The sequence below is a fragment of the Vespa mandarinia genome, chromosome 18 (assembly GCF_050613455.1).
Source record: "Vespa mandarinia isolate Hongniang chromosome 18, ASM5061345v1, whole genome shotgun sequence".
NCBI lineage: Eukaryota > Metazoa > Arthropoda > Insecta > Hymenoptera > Vespidae > Vespa > Vespa mandarinia.
Genome location: NC_140827.1, coordinates 1,782,501 through 1,805,000, shown reverse-complemented (window position 1 = coordinate 1,805,000; position 22,500 = coordinate 1,782,501). Strand labels below are relative to the sequence as shown.

The 22,500-nt window shown below is 27.6% G+C and overlaps 1 protein-coding gene across 1 annotated transcript in view; it reads left to right on the top strand.

The window, feature by feature from the left end:
* Window positions 1–22,500, top strand: part of LOC118445241 (lachesin) — a 91,511-nt gene that overhangs the window by 42,962 nt on the left and 26,049 nt on the right. Inside the window, exon 3 of the mRNA XM_035874396.2 lies at window positions 5,407–5,504. Coding sequence (XP_035730289.1) covers window positions 5,407–5,504 — 98 coding nt within the window. The remainder of the gene's footprint in view (window positions 1–5,406; window positions 5,505–22,500) is intronic.

Here is a 22,500-nt window from a genome sequence, read left to right as displayed (position 1 = left end):
TTATCAAAAATAATAAGTGGACAAATAATATGATAGGAAATTGAAACATGAAGATTTAGAAATTTTATTGCTAATTGTATTTCAACATATTACGATTAATTTTTCAAATTGATCATTAGAAGTATAATAAATGAATGACAGAATTATAATAAATAATCTGAAAATTTTTATTTAATGAATTTAAAAAATTTTCAAATGTCATAATGTGTAATTAACGGATGAAGTATTAGAAATATTTATTACTAATCACAATTAATACTAAAGTATTTCATTTAAACATTATCTAATTAATAACAATCACAATTATCTAATATTATTATTATTATTATTATCATTATTGTTATTTTATTATTATTATTATTTTATTATTATTTTATTATCACAATTTTTAATATTATTTATTATTATTAGCAGCAGCAGCAGTAGTAGTAGTAGTAATAGTAGTAATAGTAGTAGTAGTAAAATTATTATTTTATTATTATTTTTTGAATTATTATTTTTATTATTATTATTAGTGTTAGTATTATATTAATCACAACATTGATACTGAGATAATCATAGTATTTTGATAATCACAATTATCATGCAATCTTTATTATTATTTTATTATTATTATTATTATTATTATTATTATTATTATTATTATTATTATTATTATTATTATTAGTAGTAGTAGTAGTAGTAGTAGTAGTAGTAGTAGTAGTAGTAGTAGTAGTAGTAATAGTAGTAATAGTAGTAATAGTAATAGTAGCAGCAGATGTAATAGTAGTAATAGTAGTAATAGTAATAGTAGTAATAGTAATAGTAGTAGTAGTTGTAGTAGTAGTAGTAATAGTAATAGTAGTAAAATTATTATTTTATTATTATTATTCGAATTATTATTATTATTATTATTATTATTATTATTATTATTATTATTATTATTATTATTATTATTATTATTATTATTATTATTATTATTATTATTATTATTATTATTATTATTATTATTATTATTATTATTATTATTATTATTATTATTATTAGTAATAGTAATAGTAGTAGTAATAGTAATAAAATTATTATTTTATTATTTTTATTCGAATTATTATTTTTATTATTATTATTATTATTATTATTATTATTATTATTATTATTATAATATAATTATAATTATCATTATTAGTATCATTTCCTTATCTTTCATATTTTATTCTTATTATTGTTAAGACATCATAAACAGATGACTGGTGATAGTGAAATTTTTCTATGTATTAACCATAAACAATTATAAATCATCATACGTTTCTGAATACGATGACGTAAGCTTATGACTAATGATCAGGTATATAGGTTGATTATAAACTAAGGATCAATTTAATACCTCCTCTGTATTGGTGAAGCGATAGAAAACAAAATATATATATATATATATATATATATATATATATATATATATATATATCTATTATACACATACACACATACGTGCAAATACATTTACACACGTCTTAAGGAAACTTTGGATAAGTTCATATCTAAATAAAAAAAAAAAGAAGTATAGAAAAATTATTATATTTAATGATTAAAATTAATAATTATAAATTTTTTAATTAATTCATAAATATTCATATTCTAAGATTAAATTTTAATATTAAGCATCACGACAATTTCTTTATATTTATTAAATATACAAAAGTAATTATATATATATATATATATAATATAAAGTGAAGATTTAGGAAGACTAGTTGGGCGCGAGCGTTGTTTGCGATTGAAGGAGTGTAGGATGGAAAGGATTGGACGAAAAGAGAGTAAAGGCAGTAATAAAAAACAAAATAAAACAAAAAAAGAGATAAATGAAAGAGAACAAAAAAAAAGAAAAAAAAAGAGTGAAAAAAGAAAAAGTAAGAAATACAAAATATATTTTACTCCCCGAATATTTCAAATGCACGTAGAAAAAGAAAGAGTATGGGCGTTGAGGTTGTAGGTTGGTTCGGGTCGGGTTTGGGATTGAGTGGAGGAGGGAACGATGGGAGGAGGTTTGTACAATGACATCGATTACTTAATACCAGCATGACACATATAATATCGAGGCTTCCCGCAAACGATGCGTAACTTCGATTTCCTATCAACCGTGAAGCTACTACACCGGCATTAATGGATGAAGCCGATACGTAGCTGGCGTCGAAATATGGTCCCCTTGGAAAAGCGAGAACTAAATGACTCGCTCTTGATGGATTTTCGAAGCTTCCGGTGGAAAGAGAGAGAAGGCGGGAGAGAGAGGGAGAGAAAGAGAGAGAGAGAAGTATACATTGAGATGATATATCCATGTAAGATTAAAATTAGACGTGGAACATTAATCAGTTCACAAGAGATAATAAGATGTAATAATGATGATGATGATGATGATGATGATAATGATAATGGTAATGATAATGATAATAATAATTATAATAATAATAATATTTATATTATTTATTATTTATTATTATTTATATTATTATTATATTTATTGTTATTATTATTATTATTATTGTTATTATTATACACTACCCATATTAATATTAGTATTATTATTTATTATTGTTTATTTATATTATTATTAAAATATTTATTATTATTATTATTATTATTATTATTATTATTATGCACTACTCATATTAATTTATTAACATTATTATTTATTATTGTTTATATAAATATATTTTTTATTAATATTATTATTATATTTATTATTATCTATTTATATTATTAAAATATTTATTATTATTATTATTATTATTATTATTATTATTATTATTATTATCATTATTATTATTATTATCATTATTATTATTGTACTTGTACACTGCCCATAATTATATTAATTTTATTATTTACTATTACTTATATATAAATATATTAAAATATTTATTATTATATTTATTATTATTATTATTATTATTATTTATATAATTATATATATATATGTACATATATATATATATATATTTACTAATATATTATATTCTGTAATATTAAATCTATATTATTTTATATAGAGTTTTAATTTATTTAATTTAACATAGATTAATATTATACCCTCTATTATAATCCGATTAATTTAAATTATCATTGAAATCATGATCTAGAGAATGTTAGATCTAAAATTACTTCTAAATCATACCGAGAAATTTCCTTATCTATCGAAACGTAAAATATATCGTTATATAAAATCAATATATCGGAACGTAATGATTAAAAATAAATATTTTCTTAAAATTATACAATTAATTCACGATCTAATCAGATTGTCATTTAAATCCAAATAAAATTACAAGCAATTCAATCAGATTTAAAATTGCATCTTCGTGAAGAGTTCTCGAGGAACTTTTAACAAAAAGAAATATAAGAAAGAAAGAAAAAAAGAAAAAAGAAAAAGAAATAAAAAAACACACATACACACACACACACAGACACAAAGAAAGAAAAAGAAAATAGAAAAGGAATGGATTAAACATTCGTTAACTTTTTGAAATCGCAGAAGGAAAAAAAAGAAAGAAAAAAAAAAAAAAAGAAAAAAAAAAGAAGAAAGAAGAAAGAAAAACGAAAATATAAAAAGAAAAAGAATTGAAAAGAAATATTTTCAATGAATTTGTCAAACAACGTATTCGAAGTTAGAATTGATCCTACTTTCATTTATCCTACTATAATACTATTCTATTGATAAGTAAGAGCCTAGATAATTTCAACGATCTCTCCTAACGAGCTCATAGACAGATAGTCGAGGGGAATACGAACACGAAGACACGATACTACTGTACACACCGATCGATGTTGATTTATACTACTGAATTCACGCTGTAATCTCACCATAGAAATGCAAACGAGATCTACCGTGTTCGCGAAAGCTCGAAAATCAACATCGTAATGCGCTGGGAAGTCATCGTTAGTTCTAACGTTAGCTTGTAAAGATCTACCAAAGGATATTTCTCAATGAGTAACAACAATAACATCTTTAGAATAGGAGCAAAAGAAAAGAGAAAAAAAAAAAAAAAAAAACAGAAAGGAAAGGAAAAAGAAAAGAAAGATATTTTTAACTGGAACGATAATCGACAGGACGTTGTTTACTTCTTTTTATTTCTACGTCTATTTATTTATTTATTTATTTATTTATTTATTTATTTATTTATTTATTTATTCATTTATTTATTCATTTTTTTATTTATTTATTTATTCATTTATTTATTCAGTTATTTATTTATTTATTTGTTTTTTTGTTTCTTTTTTTTTTTTTTTTTTTTAATCAAACTCTTACGAAATATAAAAATGAAAATGTGATAATAATTTATTTCGTTTTATTTATCTAATGTGTCTTAATATTTTTATATGTTATTCGAAAAAAAAAAAAAAAAGAAAAAAAAAACAATTTTGTTTTCTTCTCTTTAATTTATTTATTTTTCCTTCATAATAAAATCTATCGTGAGATATAAATATATGATTGATAATTTGTTTATTTATTTATTTATCTTTTATTTTCATAATTTTAATATTTCATTTTATGTTATACTTACACATTGTTTATTATAATTTTATTATATTGTTTTAATATTATAATAATAATAATACAGAGAAAAATATCATTCTTATAAATATTATCATTATATAAAATTAAATTATAATTTTAATTCTTTTTCAATATAAAATATTATTTCAATTCACATTTATATAACTATTAATATCATTTAATTATATACATATACATACATATATATATATAATATTGTTATAATATATATATAATAATAGATCAATAAAACAATAAACAATTAATATATACATATTTACATAGTTTAATAAATAATTTCTTATCTTACAAATATATACACATATCAATTATATTATATATATTATGTATTATATATTATAATTATATTATATATTAATTATATATATATATATAACTAAATAATAGATCAATAAAATAATAAACGATTAATATATACATATATACATAATTTAATAAATAATTTATTATCTTACAAGTATATATACATATCAATTATATTATATATATATATATATATATATATATATATATATATATACATAATATGTATATATAATTAAATAATAGATCAATGAAATAATAAACGATTAATATATACATATATACATAGTTAAAAAAATAATTTATTATCTTACAAATATATATTTATAAATATCAAAACATGTTTATCAGATTACGTACACTTAACTTATCTCATCTATCAAAATCTTACATTGAAATTTCAAAAGAGAGTCCATTAAAGAGATTCGATAAGTCATTCAACAAATAAATCATTCAAATAAAAATGACAAATTTTAACAATCGAAAAATATATTAATATAACAAATTGTCTCATCTTTCCTTTTTCTTTCTTTTTTTAATTTTTTATTTTCTAGATGCCCCAAATTTTTCAGAAGCGATCGGTAACGTGACCGCAGCTATCGGCAAAGAGGCTATTCTATCCTGCACAATCCGGAAGTTGGGTAATTACAAGGTAAGTCTTAACGAACGATCCAATCAGATTTTTTAGTAAATGAAAGAAGAGGGTGGGTGGTAAGTGTGGGTGGTAAGAGTTAGAGGGTGGATATGAATATAGTGAGAGTATGGGTGGGTTAGATGTAGGATTGAGAATGAGGATGTGTATAAGAAGGGTGGATATGGGGATGAAGATGAGAGAGGGTAGGTGGTGGTGATGGTTAGAGATGAAGAAAGAAGGGAGAAAGAGAGAAGGAAGGAGAAAAAAAAGATCCTCGAAGGAGATCCAAGTCCTGGATTTTAATTAAAAGCGAGGACGATGTAGACCAAGCGAAACGGGTCAGGCCGTGATAAGAGAATTTGAAATTCGAGCTGGGCCGCCGCGAAAGGAAAATAAATGGGTCGCTTTTACGTTGGCTCGCGGGGGTTGAATGTGGCAGATGTCACTGCCCATCCCCCTTTTTTATACTACCGCCATTTCGGCCGGCGTACATTTTCCAACCATTTTCATGCTTTGCCAATTATTGTTAAGAAACTTATTTTCTCTTTTAATCCCTTCTCTCTCTTTCTCTCTCTCTCTCTCTCTCTCTCTCTCTTTCCCTTTTTTGTTGGCTATTATTCGATAATTATAAAAGTAAAATGAATAAGAGAAGGGGAAAATCGAGTAGTCTTTATGTGTTAACTTTTTTGTGCATGATTTTTGTGTTAAAAGTTTATTATTATTTTTTTTTTTTTTTTTTTTTTTTTTTTTTTTTTTTTTGAAAAAAAGAGAGAGACCAAAGGAAAAAAAAGAAAAACAAAAGAAATAATCGTTTCTAATATTAACTAGAAATAAAAATGATATCGTTAACGATTGATTTTATCACTTGAGAAATGATTATTGAAAAAATTTCTTTTTTTTGTTTTATTCGATACTTCTCACGCGCTAAGACATTTTTATTATCGTTTCGTGTTCTTTGTTATCACTTAAAAAAAAAAAAAAGAAAAAAAAAAGAAGAAAAAGAAAAGCTCGTAGTAATAAAAATTTTCTTATTTTTTTCTTTTTTTTAACTCGTTCGTTTTACTTTTATTATGATAACAAAAATATAACGGATATTTGTGTTTTTTGATTGAATCAAAAAAAAAAAAAAAAAATGTTTAACGAGCAAACGAGAATTAAAGAAGAGACATAGATACACACCATCGAATTAATCGTATTCTTTCTTATAATTAATTCAATTCGTTTTCTTCCATTTTGTTCTTCTTCTTTTAAAAAAAAGAAAAAAAAAAAGAAAAAAAAAAAAGAAAAAAGATAGAGAGAGAGAGAGAGAGAGAGAGAGAGAGAGAGAGAAATAGAGTGGAAGATATCCTCGTCGAAAATATTTTTAACGAACAAAGATTTGCTTTCGCCAGACAAACTCGTCTGATCTTTTACCTCGACGAGTTTTTATCGTTCCGAAAGAAAACTTGATAACTTTTCCAAACACAATTCCCGGTAAATAAAATCCAGATCTTCGAGGAAATTTCGAAATAAATACAATCGCGATGGGAAAAGTGAAGAGAAACGGGATAAATGAGGCCGTTGAGATTTTCAACGAAACTATAACGTCGAGGTTAAAGTTACCGGAATGAAAAAAGAAAAAAGAAAAAAGAAAAAAAGAAAAAAGGAATATAAAGAAAGTAGAGTTCATTTCATTTTCAAAATTAATAAACCTATCTCACTTGTCTCAAACGTCTTATATATGACATATATTGTTCATATATATATATTGTTGAAATAAAAAATTGAACAATAAACATATATATAAATATATATATATATATATATATACATGATATTTATTAATTTTTTTTTATTTACTTTTTGTTCAAGTATTTCAAATGAAAAAAAAAAAAAAGGAAAAAAAAAAGAGCGATTTAAAATACTTTAAATCCTTTAATCCTCCTAACGTAACGCGCAAATATTTGTATTCGAATATTTAGATTTCTTTCACAAAAAAAAAAAGAAAGAAAAGAAAAAAAAAGGAGAGAGAGAGAGAGAGAGAGAGAGAGAGAGAGAGAGAAAAGAAACAAAAAAAAACAAGGGAAACGAAAGAAAAAAGAAAAGAAGACGTAAAAATAATAAACTGTACGTTATACTTTTTCACAAGGATACGTACATAAAAGGCATTACATAATATATAAATATTTGAGATACATTCAATATGAAAATTTCTCTCTCCCTCCCCCTCTCTCTCCCTCTCTCTCTCTCTCTCTCTCTCTCTCTCTTTCTCTCTCTCTCTCTCTCTCAGCCTCTCTCTTTGTCTCTTTCTAATGGTAATCACGATATCCAAGTGGACTTAAAACGGCTTCGTCGAGTCTCATTCTGTCGCATTTAAGAGCAAAGCGCTTCGCGCACAGCTTTTATGCTCGGACAATACCACGAAACGCGTTCTCGCGCTATTCAGTTTGTTCTTCGCGGGCTTGTAGACTTTTACAATGGAAATTTTTCTCCGTAACTCGGAAATCACCGTACCCCGGCCACTAGTCTCTCTCTTTCTCCCTCTCTCTCTCTCTCCCTGTCTCTCTCTCTCTCTCTCTTTCTCTCTCCCTGTCTCTCTCTCCCTGTCTCTCTCTCTCTCTCCATGTCTCTCTCTCTCTCTCTCTATATATCTCTCTCTCTCTTTGTCTCTCTCTTTCTGTCTTTCTTTCTCTTTCTTCTTCTCTCTCTCTTTCAGTGCTGCCAACAGTACCGCGTTTCTTCTCTCACTCCTCGTAAACTTTCCTTTCCGGCGTGTTACCCTCGTCGTTTACTTCCGCTCGCTTATAAAGTGAAACGTTCGTTCGTTCGTTCGTTCGTTCGTTCGTTCGTTCGTTCGTTCGTTCGTTCGTTCGTTCGTTCGTTTATTCTTTTGTCTCATTTTTTTTTCTTTTTTTTTTCTCTTTTTTTTTTTTTTCTTTTTTTTCCTTAATATATTTGATCAAGGGAAAAATTTTGAATTAATGTTAGGATAATAATATTGAATATTATATCAAATCGTAATCACGTTTATTATAGAATTATTAATAATTGTTATTAAAGAGATTATATACATATATATGATATATATATATATGATATATATATAATCTCTCTAATAATAAAATTAATAATAATAATAAGAATAATAATAATAATAATAATAATAATAATAATAATAATAATAATAATATTAATAATAATATTAATAATAATATTAATAATAATAATAATAATAATAATAATAATAATAATAATAATAATAATAATAATAATAATAATAATAATAATCTGATAATTATATTATACGATTTGATTATAGATAATTATATATATATATATATTACGTATGTATTTACGTGTATAATGTATATTTATATGTGTATGTATATAGATTGACATACAAAACATTTCAATACATATACAACCGATTTCGAATAACGATTAAACTTTCAACGAATGTAATTTAATTAAATTACAAACATAAAATAAAATACAAACAAAACGTTATATATCCTTCCTTCGATTCAAACATTCATCTCCTCCCTCTCTCTCTCTCTCTTTCTTTCTCTCTCTCTCTCTCTCTCTCTCTCTCTCTCTCTCTCTATCTATCTATCTATCTATCTATCTATCTCTCCCTTTTCCCCCTCTCTCTGTAAGAATTCAAATGAACGACGATAAAAATGTAGAAGGGCAGAGAGAGAGAGAGAGAGAGAGAGAGAGAGAGAGAGAGAGAAGAAACGAAATAATAGTACTAAAAAAAAAAAAGAAGAAAAAAGAAAGAAGACTAAGAAAAAAAAAAAAAAGGGAAAGAGAGAAAAAAAAATTAGAGGAAGAAAGAAGAAGAAAAAAAAAAATTTGATTGGATGGTCCAATGGTTTGATAAGTTTGCTGCTGGATAGGTAATAGTGGTGGTTGGGGGGGGGGTGAGGGGGCGGCCTCGTACAAAAACATATCCTAAAACTAATGTAAAGGTATAAAGAACGGTTGATAAATAGCACGTAAAGGCAATTAAACTGGAATAACACGATTTGTTTTCAACGCTTATGCATACATTCGATTGGCCGCAACCACCTGCTGGTGGCACGTATAAATGTTTATCCTCGGAGGATATTAAAACTGTCATTTCGCGTTTGCCCGTTCGAATTCAAACGAACGTACGTACGTACGTACGTACGAACGTGAACGAACATAACGTGGAAGTTTGGAGTTGGCTAAACGACCGATCAATCGATACTAAAAGTCGAATCGTTCCCTATTTTTCCCTTTATTTCAATTTACCTCTAACGTTGTGCTTGTACTTCCATCGAATCAATCCGATTGACAGCGACGAAATTGAAAAACGTCCAGAACGAGTTATCTCTCTCTCTCCCTCTCTCCCTCTTTCTCTCTCTCCCTCTCTCCCTCTTTCTCTCTCTCTCTCTCTCCCTCTTTCTCTCTCTCTCTCTCTCTCTCCCTCTCTCCCTCTTTCTCTCTCTCTCTCTCTTTCTCACTCTGTCTTTGTCTGTCTTTGTCTATTTACCTATATACCTCTCTTTCTCTCTTATTCTATCTCTGTCTATTTATCTCTCTCTCTCTCTCTGTCTCTCTTACTTCTATCTGTCTGTACCTGTCTCTCTCTCTCTCTCTCTCTCTTTCTCTTTCTCTTTCTCTTTCTCTTTCTCTTTCTCTTTCTCTTTCTCTCTCATTCTAGCTCTTTCTATATGTATATATGTCTCTCACTTCCTTCAGCTGATTCTTGATTACAAGAGAGAGAGAAAGAGAGAGAGAGATAGAGGAGGAAGGAGGGAGAGAGAGAGATAGATAGATAGAGGAGGAAGAAGGGAGAGAGAGAGAGAGAGAGAGAGAGAGAGAGAGATAATAAACCTTCGTCCGTAGCTTCTAACGAAATTATCCTCATGGACGGTTGCCGATGGAAATGTAATTTCCTAGTCTTTGCTTAGATTATTTCGATTATTATTAAACGTGACGTCGTTCGTTGGAAAAGGAAGGAGATAGGATGAATCTGAGGGATGGTGATGTCGCAGATGTGTCGACGATTTTGTCGCTATTTTGGGAAGAATGAATTTCGTGATATTGTTGAGATCTCCGTATTGTAAATGTCTCTACACGGATTACTCTGCAATATTATATTATTGCATGTGTTAGTCTGTCTGTCTTTCTGTCTCTGTCTGTCTGTCTGTATGTGTGTGTGTGTGTGTGTGTGTATGTGTGTTAAGATCGAAAGGAGATGTTTATTAAGTTATTAGAATATTTATTTTTGTTACTTTAATTCTTTTAATTCGTTTAAAAATTATTAATCATTCAGATTTTATTAATCTTTAATTTAAAAAAAAGTTTTGGTCTTTTCTTTCTTCTTCTTCTTCTTCTTTTTTTTTTCTCTCTCAACAGACATTGCTTTTACCAATTCATTAATATTTTTATCTTCTTAATAAAATTAATTCATTTAATACTTCATAATATCAATAATATCGTTAATTTCGTTTAATATTATCTTCATTAATTCTATTGGATTTACTTTTTTAAATTAATTCCCACTCCTAACCCCCTCCCCCCTCCCCTCCCTTCCTCCCGTTTGCTTTTCCGTTCTTTTCCGAAACTTTCTTTCTAATCTTAATTTTCGATCCGTTAAATTTCCCTTCTGTAGATATTCTTAAAACGTTACAAATTACGTTCAGTTAAGTTTATCTTAATTTTTCAAATACAAATTACCTTCTGGAAAAAGAGAGAAGTAAAGAGAGAAAGAGAGAAAGAGAGAGAGAGAGAGGAAGAGAAAAAAGGAAGGAAATAAACGTCATTATACAAATAACATGGCAGGTAATTCAGTAAAAATTTATCTTAATTTCTAAATCCACGAATTACCTCTTCAAAAAAAGAAAGAAAAAATGAAAAAGAAAAAAAAAAAAAAAGAAAAAGAAAATCTTATTACCACGATAACCGACCATAGACGCGCACACGTATATACACATGTGTGCGCGCGTGCGCGCGCGCAAATTTCATTAAAAAGTCTAGATTATTATCGAACAATCACGATAAAGCATGAAACCATTTACCAGTTACAAATACACACATAAAAAAAAAAAAAGAAAAAAAAAAAGGAAAAAAGGAAAAAAAAAGAACTCACACGCATGTCGGAAAAAGGAAAAGAATAAAAAAAAAAAGAAAAGTACCATCAATTGTGCCTTATCGCGATTATCTCATTAAAATTGAAAAATATTTATTTTAGGAATAAATTTTTTTTTTTTATTTATTTATTTTATTTTATTTTTCCTTTTTACTTTTTTTTTTCCATAAATAAAATTAATTTTATTGAAGTATACAAAATTGTTTCGAAATAAACAAATTAAATCTCTTCACCCACCCCCCCCCTCCTACCCCAACCGTAATATTAAAATTATCAATAATATAATGTTCTTGAATTAAGATCATTTTTATGTCGCTGCAAATTATTTCATAAAATCTACGAAACACATAATGTGGTGTGGGTGCGCATGTACATGTGCTTTTTGTGTGGACACACATCCACACGCACATCCATACGCACAAACGTACACATTTATCTGTCCTCCTTTTATTCACGTATATACTTTACGACAATATACATAAAGCGATATAAATTTCAACAAAAAAAAAACAAAATAAAAAATGTAAAAGAAAATGGAAAAAGGAAAACCGAAAAAAAAAAAAAAAAAAAACAGACCAAACGCTAAAACATATACTCACGCACGCACTATACACACACACATATACTACACATTATACACACACACATACATACATACACACACACACACACACATATCTATGTACATATATATATATAGAGATCGTCCTCCTAGACGATTTTACGCATACATAAACATCAAGCAGCAACCCTTTTTTGAGGCTGGAATCGATCCCACATTTAAATATTCGTCCTCGTCGTTCGCGAAGTGTATAGCGACGGGAAATGTTGGAAGGGGATGATGATGGTGATGGTGGTGGTGGTGGTGGTGGTGGTAAAGGGTGGCATGGGGGTGGAGGGATGAAATGGGGCTATGTATAGAGGGGGGTGGGTAGTAGGTGTATGTGCGGGGATACGGCGATGGCCTTTTTAGATTTATTTTACGTACGCCACTGTTAACGCACTCACGATGAATATCTCGCACGAACGGAATAGAAATTGGATGACAACGAATTTCGTTGCATCGCCATTCCAACGAAACTCTTTCCGTTGCGATACGTACCAGTAATACCCGTTTTATGTACGGACATTCGAGATCATTTCTATTACGTCTATATAGGGTGTGTCATTTCAAACTGAACCGTCTATATATCTATATATATATGTATATATATATATATATATATATATATATATATATATATATGTATATAGATACCATATTACGATATTCGCTACTTCGATTCTGTTATACTTTTCTCTTCGTGAGAGAAGAAGAGAAAAAAAAAAAAAAAAAAAAAAAAAAAAGAGAAAGAAAGAAAGAAAAAACAGTATCGGTATTATATCAATGTGTATGTATATGTGTATATGTATGTGTATGTGTATGTGTCTAAATGTGGATGCGAATGTGAGTTGCAATTTAAGCTTCATATTTTAGTTTACAAAAAAAAAAAAAGAAAAAAAAAACGAAATATGGAGAGAATAATTAGGTTAGTCGATAATACCAAAAATATTTTCATCGAATATTTCTAACGATAAATTTTTCATCGATTTTATCTGCTCCATTACTCAAATTATTTAGATAATTTCATTATCGAATAAAAAATTCTAGATTAGTTCTTTTACGTTTTATTATTTTCGATTATACATTTCGACGAAGTTGAGATTATAAATCGCTATATCTATGTATAGCAATGAAATTGTTGTAATAAATCGAAATCGAGAAAAAAAGTAATTAATGGTTGAGATCTATTAGTGTGAACAGATTGTGGTTTATAAAATTTCTTTTCTTTTTCGATTTTATACGATTTTTATGTTTGAATTAATTATTTGATTTAAAAAAAAAAAAAAAAAAAAAAAAAAAAAAAGAAAAAAAAATTTGTCCTAATAAGCATAAGCTTTTAATCGTTCTTCCCCTTTTCGTACAGTTGGAGAAAATTTAGAAAAAAAAAAAAACTATTAATTAAATAAATTAGAAAATGTTCGTACGATTAAATCAAAATTTATTAATTTATCCAATTGCTTGGGCTTCTGAAATTGTGCATATAACTAAAATATCTTGACTTTATTTATAATCAGACTTCATTTATTTATAATTATTTGTAATTAATCAAATCATGGCATTTCAGTCATATTGATTGTAATATAATATAATTCTAATTTAAATATATACATACATATATATATATATATATATATATATATATATATATTATATTTACACACACATATATACATAAATAAATGAATCATTTTTCTTTGAATTCAATCGACACAGTATACAATAAAAAATTAATCTCTTTCTAAGTTTAAGAAACAATTAATGCATTTACAATTGGAATAACGTTTTATCCATAAGCCATAATTTATCTGATTTTGAAAAGAAAAAAGAAAAGAAAAAAGAAAAGAAAGAAAGAAACAAGAAATCATTATTTATTTATTTACAAAATAAATTATTATCCATATACATACTTACATATGTACATACATACATGCATACATACATACATACACACACATACATACATAAATAAATGAATCATTTTTCATTGAATTCAATTGACACAGTATACAATAAAAAATTAATCTCTTTCTAAGTTTAAGAAACAATTAATGCATTTACAATTAGAATAACTTTTTATCCATAAGCCATAATTTATCTGATTTTGAAAAGAAAAAAGAAAAGAAAAAAAAAAAGAAAAAAAAAAAAGAAAGAAACAAGAAATCATTATTTATTTATTTACAAAATAAATTATTATCCATATACATACCTACATATGTACATACATACATATATATACTTCGCATCCAATTATCACTAGAAACGTACCGAAATAATTTATCTGATTTATTGAATAAACACGACTGATTCCATATATACATATATATATATATATATATATATATATATATATATATATATATATACTACTATCATCTATATACATAAGCAAATAATATTAATATCAATCAATAAACAACTATAGAGACTAAAGGCGTTAACACGAGTAATACCAGCTTTTGTTCGTCGAATTTCTATGCTTTATCCATTCGACTTCCCCACGTACTATCATTTCCACCGCAATCCACCCACCACCCTAACCCCTTGAAGCCCCCCTCCCCAATCCCACCCAATCCCCATCCTCATACTCTCCTATCTTCTAAACCAACCTCGTTCATTGAATCGAGAAGACATCCATCCTCCCGAACAGTTAGCATCGAATTCCACTGAACGATTCTACCCGATTTTCGATGGCCGACGAAGGATTCGAGAAATATCGAAAGGCCAGAAGGTGAACAACCATTTCGATATAGTCAAGCTATCCGATTCACGAGATTGAGATCGAATATCATCCACCATTGAGACGAGTGTAGGAAGAGGAGAAGCAAAAGGAGGAGGAGGAGGTCGAGGTGGAGGAGGAGGAGGGGAGGAAAAGGGGGTGAAGGAGGTGGTAGAGGTCGAGGTGGAGGAGGAGGGGGGAAGGGGGGAAGGAGGTGGTAGAGGTAAAGGTGGAGTTATAAGGATAGGGACAAAGCTGTGGCGGGGAGGTTAGAGACAGGTTGGTGTCTCGTTTTATTCGTCGATCGTCTTTCCCTCTTTGAATATAATAGTCCTTCGAGATTTCATCGGGAATCCTACGGGAATCCTTTCTATTTGTCTTCCCTATGTGAACTCGCATAACTCTTCTCAAGTGTCATATCCCTCAATCTTATTGTCCTTTTCTTCATTTATTTATATTATATATTTATACACTTAATACGTATTTATACGTATATTATATTTTGTTATATTAATATATTTGGATTTAATGATATGTACGCGTATAGTTATTTTATCATCGTAGAATTCTAACGTGAGTAGAAAGAGGAAAAAAAAAGAAAAGAAAAGGAAGATATATTTAGAGAGTTATAATGGTAACAAACAAGGAGAGAGAGAGAGAGAGAGAGATAGAGATAGAGTTGTTGTTCTATAATAAATACATAAAAATATAAATAGAAATTGTATCACGTATTTTGATCATTTTAATAATTAAATTTATAAAGAAAAGTATTCATTCGTAAATACATTTTAAACGATAAGAGAAAGAAAGATAGATGTAAATAATAACACGTAATATATTGATAAAGAGTATTTATACAGGGTGTACTTAGTATTGATTGTACGACGATCGAGAAGAAATTGATTTTATTATAATTTATTATACGTGGAAAAAAAAAATTATATTTGAAAATGTAAAATAAATGTTTATAAGAGAGAGAGAGAGAGAGAGAGAGAGAGAGAAAAAAAATTTGATTTTTAATTTATGATTTTGTTTATATGAGAGAAAAAAAAATGTTCATTTGTAAGTTCATTCTAAAAAAATAATGAAAGATAGAGAATGATATATATCGATAAGTATATTGGTGATATTAAATGTGATATTAATAATATTTGAATACGATATTAACTGTATATATGCTGTATATATATATATATATCAATCATGTATATATGTACATACACGGTTAAGTGCGTATGTATTTAGAGGATAATTCAAAGTTAAAAAAAAAAAAGAAAGAAAAAAAGAAAAAACGAGAAAAAGTAATGGAATGAAAAAAAAAATACGTTTTATATTTTCGACTTATTTTTTTATACTCTTCTCGATTGTACCACATCAATATTGGGATACCCCATATCCATATATATATATATATATATATATATATATATACATATATATATATATTTTTTTTTTCTCTTCTATTTCTGTCGTTCTTATAGATAGAAAAAGGGATGACTGGAGCCATTAAAAATATTTTTCAAAGGTCTTTTGATCTTTTTCTTCAACCACGACGAAATGCTTTTCAAATGCATTCGAAGATTTTTCTACTGGTATATCAAAATTATTTTCAATCTGACAAAAAAATTAAAAAAAATAAAATGGAAAGACATATTTAGAGTATATCTGACGTAATGTTAACAATGTCGAGCATAATTTATTTATTTATTTTTCTTTTTTTTTTTTTCTTTCTTATTTTTCCTTTTTTCCTTTTCTTCTTTTTTTACAAAAACATATCTCACTTCATTTCTTTTTCGAAATCCAATCAGGATCGTTATTATAAATCGTTAATTATCTTGTAGTAAAATGTAAAAAATATATTTTATATATGTATATTTTTCTTTTTTTTTTTTTTGATTAGTATTAACATAAGTAATGAAAATGAAAGTTTTATTAAAAAGAGATAAAGTAAATTTCATCTATTGTACCTTTTGTATCGGGAGATTAAATTCAATGTAATATTTAAATAAAAATATTTCTCGAATTTAAAAGATTTAATTAAAAGTATTACTTAATGTAGAAATATTGTTAATAATTTTTGATTGAGAGTGAAATGTTTAACGATTTTAAATATGTCTAGTTTCTTTTAGAATTGAATATAATTCAGCTTTCAAATTTATATATTATATTGTTAAAATTAATTCAAAAAAAAAAAAAAAAGAAAAGAAAAAGAAAAAAATATATATATATAAATATAAATTTATAAAGTAAATACTTTTGGGATCAAATGAGAATATTTGAATAATTAAATTTTTATTATAAATTATAAATATTTATAAAATTTGAATTTTTTTTTTCAAATGTTATAATTTTTTTTTTTTCTTTTTTGTAAAAACATCTTACTTCATCTTTCGAAATCCAATCAGAATCGTTATTATAAATCGTTAATTATTTTATAATGATGTATAAAAAAAAAAATATATATATATATATATTATATTAAAAAAAGATATATATATATATATATTTAAATATTATTATTGCATTTAGATTTTATAATATAATAGAAGAAAAAGGAAAAAGAATAATTAATCGTCGTTCATTTAGATATAAAACATTCAATTAATATTAGCTGATTTTAAAAAGAGAGCTATGAAAAAAAAAGAAATAATAATGGAAAGAAGAAAAATGAGAAAAAAAAAAGAAAAAAAAAAGAAATATCAGGAAGTCAGTCGATGGTTCAAATTTGTTCGGTAAACGATCGTTTATTATTTTTTTTTTTCTTTTTTTTTTTCTTTTTTTTTTTTATTTTCACGTGGCACTTCGTGGCAAAAGCCATCGGCGAACATTTGAAACGTTGACGCTTCGTAGCTCCATCACGATAGATAGGATCGGATCAGCCGAAAGTGAAGTGGAGGAGGAGGAGGTGGAGGAGGAGGAGGTGGAGAAGGTGGAGGAGGAGATGGTGGAGGTGGTAGTGGTGGAGGGAATACTATTTGCAAAGCGGATCCATTAAAAGCCCCCATAGCCTCCTACTACACTGGCCGAACACGAAAGCCAAACGAAACGTAGCACATTCGATGGGTAAAGAGACGTATCTATCTGAAATCTAATTATCTGTTAGTTTTAACTATCTCGTTCATGTTACGATGATACTACATTATTAGATCCTACCATCTTCCCCTCCATACCATTCCACCCTATAACCCTCGGCCCTTCACCTCATATGATACCGTTTAATTCGATTACGAACACGCAAAGTTTGATTCTGAAGTCTAATTCCGATTCATCCGATCTCAATTTTGATATTAATGGTTACATGTTTTTTATTTATTTATTTCTTTTTCTATTTTTTTTTTCTTTTTCTTATCGTTATTATTAAAGGAAATAAAAATCATTTATTTTCAAATAAATTCGTTATATTTTCAATTATTTATTGAAGTATTTTATTTATTTGAGTTATTTTAATAGATAATTAATTAACTGATAATATTATCGTTTTGAAAAATTTATATCACACTTGATTACGAACAAAATTTCATATCATTTGTTAATTGTTCGAATCATTATAAATATAATACTTATATATTATTAATTATTCAATAATATTGCAATGGATAAATGTTTGGATTATATTTACGATCGATAAAATATCGAATAAATTGGATATTTTTTTTTATTAGTTAATTGAACGATTCTAAGTAATTAGATATAATTATTTAATAATATTATATAATTTAATAATATTTATACAATAATATTATAATTCTAAAAATTTTAATCATATATTTCGAATTATCTTGATATTTTGTTATTCTTTAATATCACAAATAAACGATATATTATTAATTATCCAATAATATTATAACTCTAATTTATTACATCTTTACGTTACATTATGATATTTCTTATTTTTTATTTAAATCACTATCAGATTACATATAAATAATTGCACTTACGTATTTATATATATACTTATATATATATAAGTAAGTGCAATTATTTATATATTTATTATATATTAGAATATTTATTTATACATTTATATATTTATATTATATATATATATATAAATATTCTAATTGTTTATAAAATTAGTGATAAAATTATTTAATTTAATTTAAAATATATATGTATATATATATATATATATATATATATATATATATATATATATACAATTAGAAATAATATTAGAAATTTTATCATGGAAAAAAATTATTTTAACAATCTGCATATCTCTGAAAAATCATTCTTTAGAAATTAATACATATACATATTAAATCTTTTCTTTATTTATTTATTTATTTTATTTTATTTTTCTTTTTTTTTTTTTTTTTTTTTCTCTAAAAAAACATTATATATGATAAAAAATTCATAATATAAAATCGTATATACAATATCAATTCAAAAAGATTAGCTTTATCTAATATTAAATCAAACTTTTCAAATAAATAATACAAACATTATCGAAGAGAAAAGAAGTAGATAAAACGAAACAAAAGCTAAAAAGAAAAAGAGAGCGATAGAAAAAGAGAGAGAGAGAGAGAGAGAGAGAGAGAGAGAGAGAAAGAGAGAAGAAAAAAGAAAAGAAAAATATCATCCTACGGATAATACTGATTATTTAGTCGAGAATAACACGTACAGTGTTCCTATCAACGAGATGGCACGATTAAATATACATTAGAAACGACTCCGTCGATCATATTGTAAACGAAAGATATGAAAGGAATATGAAGAAAGAAATAATAACAATGGAGGGCCACTCTTTATAGCAGTTCGTTAAACGCTCGACATAAAGTGCTCGTAGATATGTAGACATCGCCCATCCCTTATTTTTTTTTTATTTGTTTTTATTTTTTTTTTTTTTTTTTTTTTTTTTGTTTTTTTCTTTAATATAGAGCATATAGTCGCGCTTATCGACGCGAATCTGTTTTCAACGATAAACGTCACGAGAATGGTCGTCTTTCAACCAACCAACCAACCAATCTACCTACCACCCCCAAACCACCCTCATTTTTATCTCTCATACATCTCCCTACAGCATCTCTTTGCACACAATCCTAGCACACATCGAGAATCAACGAACGTTAGTATTTTCGGTTATGCTGGTTGTGGGGTGGTAGTTTCTCTTTCTCTCTCTTTGGCAGATTTCAGATTGCTCGGTTGGGTGGATGGGTGGGTAGAGGTAGGTAGATGGGCGGATGGGTGGGTAGGTGAGTGTATGGGATATATAAGGTATGAGCTAGGTTAGGGATGGATTCAGTTCAGGGAGGATGAGAAAGTTAGAGGTGATTGGTAGGGGAGATTTTGGGATTGGAGACTGAGGAAAGAGGAGGAGGAAGAGGAGAAAGAGGATAAGAGAGAGCAAGACGGGAGGTAGGGAGAGTATGATGGTGGTGATGGTGGTGGTGAAGAGGGAGAGAGTTGAGTTGGCCGGAGTGGTGTTTCCCCGGGGTAAGCACGAGCATATACTTGCCGGAGGCTTATTCAGACAAATCGGTGATTGCTATGAAGGCGAGCGAAAGGGTAGCCTTGGCATCATCGGCCATCGTCGGGTGTCGTCGACTATCGTCGAGCTTTTCCTATCCCGACGCGATAGAAATGTAAAAGGTAAAGAAAGAGAGAGAGAGATATATATATATATATAGATAGATAGACAGAAAGAGAAAAAGAGATAGATAGATAGAGAGTGAAAACGAATGGTAGAGCGAGAACGAGAACGACCAAGAGAGAGAGAGAAAGAGAGAGAGAGTGAGAGAGAGAGAGAGAGAGAAGAATGATTGTTTCCATGATTACAATGGAACGGAAGAGGAAGAGGAGGAAGAGGAGGAAGAAAGGTATGGGGGAGCAATCTCTTAGCGCTAACGTAGATTCGTGGCCCTAGGACTCTCGAAATATTACAGGGAGAGAGAGAGAGAGAGAGAGAAAGAGAGAGAGAGAGAGAGAAGTGTGGCGGATGAGTGGGTGGTGGGTAGTTGGTTTGAGGGGAAAAGGATGGGGTGGTCTGGTGTTAGTAGTCTGAAGGGGAAGAAGGAGTGGGTACTGTGGTACATTGGAGATTCGCTGCCCACCGGGGAATTTCGTGGCTTTGGATAATGTGTCGAGAATCATCGGGCTTGTCCCTGAACCGTTACCAAAAAGATTTCTTCAACCCCCGTCAACGGTCTACACCATCCTCTCCCCCCACTCTATTTCATCTCATCCCTCATACCACCCCCTGAGGGTTTCTTATAAGATCGTTCTTCTTATTCTTTTCTTTTTTTCTTTTTTTCTTTCTTTTTCCTCCGTTCACGTAGTTGATGTCTTTTGTATGGCCGATAATACTCGGATAGATTGATACTTTATATATTTTATATAAATATATATATTGTGTGTGTGTGTTTGTGTGTGTGTTTATTGTTCTTTTTCTTTTGCAAAGATTGTTGCCTTTCTTTTTCTTTTACTTTTTTTTTTCTTTCTTTCTTTCTTTCTTTCTTTCTTTCTTTCTTTTTTTTTGTCGAGGGACGTCCTAGGCGAGACGGGGTTAATTTAAGATACGCAGGTCGATATGTACGTAATTTTATTGCTCTGATAAGTTTTTAGTCGATAACTTTCTATGATAACTTAGAGAGCACGTACGCGCGCACGTACATATCGTCTGTTATTATAATTATCGTTATTATTATTATTATTATTATTATTATTATTATTATTATTATTATTATTATTGTTGTTGTTGTTCTTGTTGTTGTTGTTGTTATTATTTTTGTTTTTGTTTTTGTTATTAATGTACATACGACTTGTTATTTTCTTTGTCTAATTTAATGCACTATAAATTTGTTTATACATTAATATAATGTGTAAAGTTTAATACTAATCTATATGTACGGATCATACATATACATATATATATATATAAATATATATATATAATATAAATCCATGATGGCGATTCACAATGGTATTTCTTACGATAGAAATAAAATGTCGTCGTAAATTATAATCTAAATTATTTAATAAATTATTACAATTAATTCTATTGCGAAATCATTTGTGTCTGTAATTTTGTTTTCTTTTTTCCTTTTCTTTTTTTTTTTTTCCTTTTTTTTTTTCTTTTTTTTCATTAAATCTCATAGGAAAAATTTCGTAGGGAATTAATTGGCCCTTTTACACGAGGGATACGAAAAAGAAAAAAAAAATTATTAAATGTAATTATTTGCGGAAATGATAATGATATCAAATTAAATTAAATTAAATTAATTTCCTCTAATTCGCGTTTATTTCTTATTTCGTTCGAAGATAGAGAGAAAGAAAGTGAAACGAACAACGGGCAGAAAGACAAAGAGAGAAAGAGAGAAAGAGAGAGAGAAAGAGAGAGATAAAGAGAGAGAGAGAGAGAGAGAGAGAGAGAGAGAGAGAATAGAAAGAGGAAAGAAAATGGGGTACTACTTTCTTCGAAGGGAAACGAAAGCAATGGTGTTCACTAACTGAAAGGAAAGAACCGTACATTACTTAATTCGTAAAGACACTATACCTCACATGTTAATGTCTCGAAAGCAAGCACTTTGAACGGAAACTGCCAGAACAGGAAAGTAGATACTTCACAGCTGGCGTTTCCTGTTAAACAGTTAAA